We start from the raw sequence: 8832 nt of genomic DNA, 5'->3' as shown, positions 1-8832 counted from the left end.
CTCGTCCACTTGGTCTGCGCTGTATCCTTGGTATCCAACCACCTCGTCTCGCAGCTGGGCAAGGGCGGCCTGAACCTAACCACGGTTGCAAAACAAGGCAAACAAAGCTGAGTCCAGGGGTTTGAGTATAGGGCGGTGAGCGTGGTGAGTCAGTATGCCCGCTGTCTTCCGAGGTGGCGGCGGCGACGACAGCGCCAGCGTGCGCATCTGACACAGTGACATCGTGAAGCCCGGCGGCGCCTTGAGGGCGGGGCGCGGCCGCCCGCGGCATGCTTTCCCCACAGTCCTGTCCGCCAGGGCGCGACTAACCGACGCACCTGTGCCTCAGTCTCGGAGTCCTGCTTCTCCAACGCCCCCAAACCATCCGCAAGCCGCGCATCCCACTCGCCACACAGCCTCTCGCCCTCCTCGCCCCACGCTGCCGCCGCCGCCGCCGACGTGCCCGGCGGCATCATCCGCGGCGCGGCGGACCGGACGTGCTCAAGCAGCTTCCTCGCAGCTTCCTGCTGGGCCTCCCGCAGCTGCCCAAACAGCCGCAGCGCCGCCTCGGTTTCCGTAAACTCGCAACTGGCCAGGCGCTTTGCAAATGAGTCGATGGCATGCTCGCTGCGCAGGGTGCGCCACTGGGAGAGCCCGGCCTCCCATCGGCGGCGCCGTGCGCGCTCCTGCAGCACCTCAGACGTGTGCAGCCGCTTGAGCGCCTCGCAAGCCCGCTGCCTGCGGTGAACGCAAGTGACAACGCACGCACTCAGGGCCCTGTCACACACTGCGTAACAATGACAGCCATGTGTCGCTGCGGGCTGATACCATGGCAATTTCACACAGCACTGCGCAGTGCGGCTGGTGGCCCGGCTGAAGCCTGGACAGGCCTCGTCACGCCCAGCCATGCGGCAGCGCGTTGCATCGCCACAATCCCACCCTACAGAATTTCCTGCCTCCCTGCGACGCCGTTTTGCAGCCCCCCGTCAGCCCATGGCACACCCCACCTGTCCTCCAGCAGCGCCGCGTTGAGCGCCAGGGCCTCAGCCTCCACCAACCGCTGCGCCTGCCCCTCGTCCACGTGCGACGCCTCCTGCAGCGCCCCCGCCAGCACCCGCAGCGCGGCCTCCCCCTCGCCGCGGCGCTCGGACTCGGCCGCCGCCAGGTCGGACTCGAGCTGCCCCAGCCAGGCCAAGCGCTCGGGGCCGTGAGACGCCACATACTCCCATACCTGGTGAGGGCGGCACATCAGCATTGCCGCCGACGCGTGTGCGCGGGACGCTAGCTGAAGCAGCGGGGCGTGCAGTCTGATCAGCGCGCGGCCGATTGGATGCAGCCGTGGGGCGCTGCCGGTGGGGAGCTGCGGAGTGCCGTCATCGGCCGACGGAGCACGAATCGATGACGCCAAACAGGGGTGCCCCGCGACAAGACACATTGGGCTTGAGGGTTCCGGGTTCAAAAGCACAAGGTCTTTCTTCCTCGCACTCACCTCTTCAATCTGGTCCGAGTCCAGCTGCATCACCCTCGTCTCATGCAACGTGTCCAGCCGCGCCTCAATCTCCGAGTCGCACCCCGCCATCCGCGCCGCGAGCCGTCGCGCAGCCGCCTCGCAGCCCGCCGCTGCGCGGCCGCGGGCGGCCTCCAACGCGGCAGCGTGGGCGCGCAGGGCGGCGGCGTGGCGGGCGGCGCGGTTGAGGAGCATCGATTGGATGCCTGTCATTATTGCCTGCAGGAGGTGTCGTTGATTTGCACATTTGCTCATCTGCCCTTGCCGGTCGAGGCGCGCCGGCGCGCAGTGGCGGTCGTGGCCGCCGCGGCCCCATGCGTCCGCTGCAGCTCCCCCCAGCGCCGCGCAGCAAACAGCTGGCTGCGTGGGCAGCCGCTCGCACCTGCCCGGGGCGGGCGTCTGGCAGCAGCGCGTGCACCACCTCGGCCGGCGCCTGGAACAGGGCAGCGTCGCTCTTTGGGGCGTGCACGGGCCGCGGCGCCGCGCGCTTGGCCGCGAGCATTTTGGCCGCCACTGTCAAAGCAAAGCGCTCCTTCCGCGACACCTGCCCAGCAGGCGCGTCCCAGGGCGGGGGTTGAGAGGCAGGTAGTGAGCTGCGGCAGGGTGCGACGCATCAAGCCGGCAAGCACTGCGGTAGCTGCGGACATGTGGCAACCAGTTGCGGCAGCAGCAGATGCGCAGCGTTTTGCAGCGTGCGCACTTCTGACGCTTGAAGACCCTCCAGGAGCTTTTGTCCCGGAGTTTGGACATCGTTGAAGCTGTCCGCTGCGGCATCTGTCAGCGCTGCGCGAAGTGCCGTGTTCGACTTCGAATCCATCGAGGTGTTGCAAGGTCTATCGAAGCATGTCGAAAGGTCAAGCAGGTCCACACGACTAACGCAACTAGATCGCCATCGGTGTGTGTGGGTGCATGCGGGTCAAAAGAAGTAGGATTATGTTTGACCAAATGCCATGAATGGGCCAATCAAGCACAAGCTTCAAAAACAGACGGGCTGGGAAAGCGTGTCACAACAGCTGTGCGCACGCATGCGGCTGGCCGCCGACGGCCGAACTCGCGCCAAAAGCGACATGACATGTTGACAAAGAAAAAGGCCTGCATGGTGCACAAAAACAATGAGGAGGCCGAGCAGGACAAACCAGCCAAAACGCTGCCGCAACGCCCCACCTCCTGCTCTCCACGCGGCCGCAGCGCCAGGGCTCTCTCACTCGTCCCCCTCCTCGCCCCCCGCATCCTCCGCCTCCTCAGCTTCCTCCTCGTCCCCCTCCTCCACGTACTCCTCCTCTGCGGCCTCCTCCTCATCATCCTCGCCATCATCGCTGCAGAACATCTGGGGTTGATTCAACAGCGGGCAGCAAATGGCTTTGCGCAACCAACCAGCAACGTCAGGCCGCATCACAGCCGCATCACAGCTCCAGAGCCAGGTGCACGATGCAAGGACGTTCAGTGTGTGGGGCTTACCAGCGCCCCAGCCAAAGCGAATGCAAAGCGGCCAGGGGTAGATTTCTGTATGTGTGTATGTTTTTGTTTGTTGCGCACCTGGGAGCTGACAACAGTGCCCCCCAAGTCCCTGTTCTTCAGGTTGCCAATCTGGAAGCCTCCCGCCAGACCCAGCTCATGATACAGTGCCCTCATCTGCGGTGTGTGTGTGTGTGTGTGTGTGTGTGTGTGTGTGCACACGCACGCGCGCGCGCGTGCACACACACAAGCATCCACTGCGTGCGCATCTCCACCCATACCGTTTCGTGCACGCACAAACGTGCATGCCAAAATCTGGTTGCAACGCCTACACGTGTGTGCAGAGCTGCTGCCCTGCAAACCGTCAACCGCGCACCCCAAAACCAAACAGGCCAGCTCCACGCCGCCCGAATCTTCCATGCACTGATCTGCATCTGGCCGACTTGACCACGCAGGCCGGCTTGGCGCACCCGGCCAAGCAGGCGGGCCGAACCCCTTACCCCGCAGCCCCCCACCGCGCAGCGCACCTCGTAGAGCCAGCGCTCCATCGACTTCTTCACGGCCGGCGCCCTGGACAGCAGCTGCGCGGAGCGCTTCGCCTTGGCCTCATTGCAGATGTTCTGCGGCGGGTGGTGGGCGGATGCGATAGGGGCAATGCAGGTTGATTGAGACTCAAGGAGTGCTGCCGAGGGGCTCGACCGTGTCGCAGACGCGGGCTGCGGCGGCGACGCGGCTGCCGACGCCGCTCGTGGACGCCAAATCTGCCACCAACGGCAGCCGAGCCGATGACAAAGCGCCCCCTGCTGAGCGGGAGCGGTGAGCGCAGGATCGAGGCAAACCTCCCGCCCCCCCTGGCACCTGCAGCAGCTTGGTGCCGCGCTGGGCGTCCTTGATGAGGCTCTCAAAGGCGCCCTGCCCGCCGTTGGCGTGGGCCGCGTGCCAGAAGGGCAGCGCGCGGATGAGCTGGTCCACGAAGCGGCCGCCCTGCTTGATGGCCTGCGGGGCGGCGGAGGTGCAGGAGCCATCAACGACAAGCCGTGAACGGTCAATCCCACACACTACCCATAACATTTTGATGCATACGGTAGTGCATGCAACTCAAACAACCACTTGGTCAGCATTTGAGGCAATAGCGCTGCCGGGGGTCGCCTCCTGACCAGTCGGTGCCGTCCCCCTGCTGGCCAGCTGTCATTCAATTAAAAAGGTCCTGAAAAGGTAGAGGTGCATGCAGGGCGTGGCGATGCTGGTTCTGGCGCACCTGTCCCAGCAGGCCGGTCCTGTTCTGGTGGGTCTTGGAGAGCTCCACCAGTGCAGAGAAGCACTGGGCGGCACGCTGATACCGCGACATCACCGCGTCGACCTGCAAGTGTGTGTTTGTAACAGAGAGAGAGAGAGCGTGTGTGTGTTTGTGCGTGTGAGTGTGTGTGTGTGTGCGCGCGCGCGCGCGCGCGCGTGTGTGTGTGTGTGTGTGTGTGTGTGTGTGTGTGTGTGTGCGTGCGCGCGCGCGCATGTGTGTGTGTGTGTGTGCGCGCGCGCGTGTGTGTCGATGAACGTGGAGGTGTTGGAAATGGACGGTCTCTGCGCAACAACCCTGGCCTTACCGGCAAGACCTGGTGGCCTTGTCCATCAACGTTGCGGCGTCGACAATATAGTCACCAGCCACAACTGCCTCCCACCTCTTCGTGCTTGCACTCCGCCAGGCGCGTGGCCGCCGCCGCAGCCGCCGACGGCTTTTTGCCGGCCCCCTTGCCCCTGCCGCTCGCCCCGCCCGCTGCGGCTGCGGCAGGGCCGCCGTCGGCCCCGCCCTCGCCGCCCTGTGGCGAAACGAACGCCAGCGCTTGGGCCGACAGGTGCTCTGCGAGGGCCACCAGCTGCTCAAACACCACCCTGTGATGAAGCAATTATAACAGTATAAATTATTTGTTGTATCAGAATGAATTGTTGTGCACGTTTGTGGTACCACCACCGTAAGGGTCCCCCTCTCAAGGCGTGTGATAATGTGCCAGTCCAAACCCCTACTGCACAGATTGGCGATCCGGCAAAGCGGGGGCTCGCGCTGCGGATCCCCTGAGAGCAAGCGTGGGTGAGACGGGCGAAGCACCCCACCTGTACCAAGTAGGGAACGTGGCCACGCAGAGCGCGGCGTACCCTTCGATGGGCGCGAGCTGCTCCTTGGCCGCCACCTGCACAGGAGCCCGGCCAGGGCCGAGCGCCGAGTCAGAGACAAGGCGCATGGGTGAGGCAAAGGTTCAGCGCAGCCGCGCGCAGCTTATCACGTGCAGCTCTGCCTCTGCTCCGTCCAGCGCCGTCGGAGCACGCCGTTGCAACGTGCTGGCGAGACGCTGGCCGGGGCGGCGCCCCTGCCGCGCCTCTCACCTTGCCGCCAGGCACCTTCTTCAAGAGCCCCGCCAGCTGCTGCAGCGTGGCGCTTGGATCGGGCGCGTGGCCGGCCCACAACGCCAGCAGCCGAGATATGGCGGCATTCTGGCCCTTCCAGCTGAACCCTGCGGCGATTGAATTGTTGTGCAAAGGTGGTCAACACACGCGCCTGCTGTGCCTGTGGAGGGCAAGCATACTAGCAGGTTAGTGTTCTGCACTTGCTCGACCAAGGCGAGCAGCTGCCGTAGAAAGCCACGTGCTGCTTGAGCAGAAAGCGGCAGCAATTGCAGCCGTGGTGCGCCTGCCAGCGCCCGTGCCGTGTACGTGTTTGTGCACGAGTGCATGTGCACGGGTGCGTGCTTGCTCGCAGATGTGCAAGTGCGTGCATGCGTGCTCACGAATAGCGCGTGTGAGAGTGGGGTGCTAGAGGGGGCAGCGCCTTAGTTCTGTCACGGTTGGGGGACGCGGACGGGCAGCGAGACAGCACCCACCCTTGCCCTCCTCCTCCGCCTCGTCTGCGCCCGCGGCCCACGTCTCCTGGAGCAGCGCCTCCGCGGCCCGCGACAGCTTCTTCCGCAGCTTCGAGGCCGGCGGCGCGCCCGCTGACACAATGATGGCGGCCTGCGGGGCCAGGTCCAAACAAATCGCCATGTGAGGCCGGGGGCATGCGAAGTCGCGCTGCCGGACTGAGAGCCTCGTGCAGCATCAACACGCTCCGCTCTGCAACATTCCGTCCTCACATATCAGAGGCCGTGCGCCCTAGGCCGCGGGTTCCGACGCGTCCCACAGCGCCAACAGGCAGGCAATGACTGCGCTTTGGGATCCTTCCGCCAACGAACACCATGGAACCCATACACACCCATGACCCCGCCCCTGGGCGGCCTTGAAGGTCGCGCACCTGCAACTCCAGCAGCGCCATCTCCAGCTCCAGGTCAGACAGCCCCGAGGGGAGGCACGACAGCCGCGCCGCCGCATCGAACGCCGCGGCGGCCAGGCGCGCCTGCCCAGGGCGGCGGTGGGCAGAGGTCTTGGGTAAGGGTCCAGGCTTGATGCAGCAGGCTGGCATGGTGTGGTTCAAGAATCTGGAGGCAAAAATGAGCAGGATACCTGTGTGCCTGCTCAAAGTGTTTGGTGGGAAATGCCACAGCCTGATGGCTCACCGGCGGCACGCCTTCGCTGCTGCTCGCCGCCGCGCCAGCAGCTGGCGCTAGAGCGCTCAGCGCCGCCGCCGCCGTCCCCCCCAGCTGCTGCTGCTGCTGCTGCTCCTGGCCCGGCTGCGCCAGCGGCTGCCCGCTAGTGCTGGGCATGCCAGCGGCTGGGCCAACCAGTGTAGTCAGCACGCGCATGCAGGACAGCGCGAGCTCGTGCGCTGTCGTGCCCACGTCCAGCGGCCGGCTGGTGCAGTCCAATGCGGACAGCGCGCGGCTGGCGGCGTCGTCGAATCCAGGCAGGCCTGCGGATGAGAGGCCACCGTGCCGGGGGGCGTGCAAGAAGGTGATAATGTATACGCAAGCTCAGGGAGATCTCTGCAGTTGCAGGCTTCATGATTTTGCAGGACAGGGGGGAACAAGAGAGGGCGTTCGTCACCCAGCGGGCGGTCGAGGCGGCCGCCTGCCAGCCCTGCCAGCGCACCGGCTGTCAGCAGCTCTGCGCCAGGCCCCTCGGGCGGCTCCCTGATGGTCGCCACCGCCAGCGACAGGTGCTGCTGCAGCGCTGGCAGAAGCGGCTCCAGCTGACGCGCCAATTCGGCGGGCCCGACGCTCTCCAGGCCTGGGCGGGTCGTCGAGGGGCGCGCGTCCAGTGTGTGTGTGTGTATGTGTGTGTATGTGTGTGTGTGTGTGCGTGTGTGTGTGTACGTGTGTGTACGTGTGTGTGTGTACGTGTGTGTACGTGTGTGTGTGTGTGTATGTGTGTGTGTGTGTTTCCACGCCAAATGCACCCATCCATCCCAGCCGGTCCCCAGCGTATGAGTGCACATTACAAGAGCCGCCCCGCAACGCCGAGAAAGCGGCAAGGCGCCCCCACGGCGAAACAGCGAGCGCGGGATCACATGGCGGGAGCTGCGCCGCAGCGGCCGCCGCAAAGGTTGGGCGCCTGGCCCTGCCAAGGACGGCCTTCAGCTTTGCTTGCAGGTCGGCCACCAGGTGCGCGGCCGGCAGCAGCACGCTCAGCTGGGCCTGAGGGTGGGGAAAAATCAGGGTCCAGGCATGCGTTCAGTTGTGCTGCGCAAGGGATGGTGCCGCATTGGGCGTTGCTGGGTGCAGGCGATTGCGTCAGCCCGTCTTGCGGTCAATGGAATTGCAGAAAGGCAGTGCTGTGTGCATGCGACGGTGGGTGGCGGCTGAAGCGTGGGCCAAGGTTGGAAGTCAAGGCACACCTGGATGGAGGGAGCGGCGTGCAGCGCCTGCAGGGACGGGAGCTCGAGGCACCTCAGCTTCCGCATGACGTCATCGGGCCTTTCGGGGCAAGAGTGGGGTGGGTTGCAGGCAAGCGTCAGTGGGCCCCGCCTGGAGGTCTGCGAGAACGACGTCTACATAAGCCATTCTCTGGTCTGTCAGGAGTCAGGAACTGCATGGCGCACAGACACTCATGAAGCATGCGCCGCCAGCGCTGCCAGCACTACCCACACTGCATGCTCACTTTGGACCGGCCAGGCCCTTGCCCTGGCCATCCTTCGAGCCGCCCGCGCTCGTCCCCGCGCCGCCTGCCGCGCCCGCCCCGCGCAGCGCCGCGGCCGACAGGGGGTGCGCGAGGTCGGGCAGCTGCTCGGAAGCCGTCCCCGTGGCCGCCAGGTGCTGCAGCAGCTCCTCCAGCTGCCTCAGCTGGACGAGGCGCGCCAGCACCTTGGTCTGGTGCTCGGCAAGGGATTGCATCCTGAGGATTGAATGGGATCGCCGCCAGCGTCAGCGTCAAAGGCACAAGATTGAGCACACGGTACCACAGAACCGTTCACCCAGACAGATTCTTTCGGTTACCTTGAGCCATAGAGGCGTTCCGCCAGTGCGGTGGGAAGTTTGGCAGCCAGGGCAGGCGCAGCCTAGGTACGACTGCGGGCGCTCCGGTGCAGGTGCGCTGGGCGGATGGTGCGCCGCACCTCGCATCGTCCTGGGCGGCTTGGGTGGCCATGGCGACATCGTAGGCCCCAATCTGCGGGGAGATCAAGAGGTGCTTGGCGGTCAGCATGCCCGCGGCTTTGCTGCAGCTGCTGCGTCTTTGTTCCATTGGAAGTTTTCTGATCCGCCTGCTGATGCAGGGGCTTTCAAGTCGAGCGCGACGCTACCGTTTGGTGCCGTCTGGCGCAGGCCATGCGCGAGGCGCGCCCACCTGCGGCGCGAAGCAGTTGACCGTCTCCCGCACCCACGCCACCGCGTGAAACAGCGCGCCCAGTGCGGCCAGCCGGCTGGCACCGGGCAGCGATGCCCACGCGCCGCTGTCAGCGGCGAGGGCCGGGTCGAAAAGCACGATGGGGCAGCCCAGGAGGGCGTCGATGCTGGCCAGGCTTCCTTCCACCT

The 8832-nt window shown here is 65.6% G+C and overlaps 2 protein-coding genes across 2 annotated transcripts in view; both read right to left on the bottom strand.

Moving 5' to 3' along the window:
- Positions 1–149: 149 nt before the first annotated feature.
- On the bottom strand, positions 150–1988 carry MNEG_6460 (flagellar associated protein; the record flags this gene model as incomplete). Its single annotated transcript, XM_014045068.1, has 5 exons — positions 150–161; positions 318–717; positions 987–1210; positions 1469–1705; positions 1869–1988. 5 exons carry the CDS (start codon positions 1986–1988, stop codon positions 150–152), a joined length of 993 nt encoding a protein of 330 aa, XP_013900522.1.
- A 699-nt stretch (positions 1989–2687) lies between these two features.
- MNEG_6459 (hypothetical protein) overlaps positions 2688–8832 on the bottom strand; it is a gene marked incomplete at both ends in the record, with an annotated part of 12070 nt that continues 5925 nt past the window's right edge. The window contains 17 exons of the mRNA XM_014045067.1: positions 2688–2813; positions 3023–3118; positions 3469–3561; positions 3800–3937; positions 4200–4301; positions 4618–4828; positions 5048–5124; positions 5318–5445; positions 5812–5941; positions 6219–6320; positions 6481–6773; positions 6953–7090; positions 7371–7497; positions 7698–7776; positions 7961–8194; positions 8415–8467; positions 8645–8750. Coding sequence (XP_013900521.1) covers positions 2688–2813; positions 3023–3118; positions 3469–3561; positions 3800–3937; positions 4200–4301; positions 4618–4828; positions 5048–5124; positions 5318–5445; positions 5812–5941; positions 6219–6320; positions 6481–6773; positions 6953–7090; positions 7371–7497; positions 7698–7776; positions 7961–8194; positions 8415–8467; positions 8645–8750 — 2233 coding nt within the window. The remainder of the gene's footprint in view (positions 2814–3022; positions 3119–3468; positions 3562–3799; positions 3938–4199; positions 4302–4617; positions 4829–5047; positions 5125–5317; positions 5446–5811; positions 5942–6218; positions 6321–6480; positions 6774–6952; positions 7091–7370; positions 7498–7697; positions 7777–7960; positions 8195–8414; positions 8468–8644; positions 8751–8832) is intronic.

The sequence above is a fragment of the Monoraphidium neglectum genome, assembly GCF_000611645.1.
Source record: "Monoraphidium neglectum strain SAG 48.87 unplaced genomic scaffold scaffold01049, whole genome shotgun sequence".
Taxonomy (NCBI): domain Eukaryota; kingdom Viridiplantae; phylum Chlorophyta; class Chlorophyceae; order Sphaeropleales; family Selenastraceae; genus Monoraphidium; species Monoraphidium neglectum.
The sequence above is the reverse complement of the archived record's forward strand: the minus strand, read 5'-3'. Positions and strand labels throughout refer to the sequence as shown.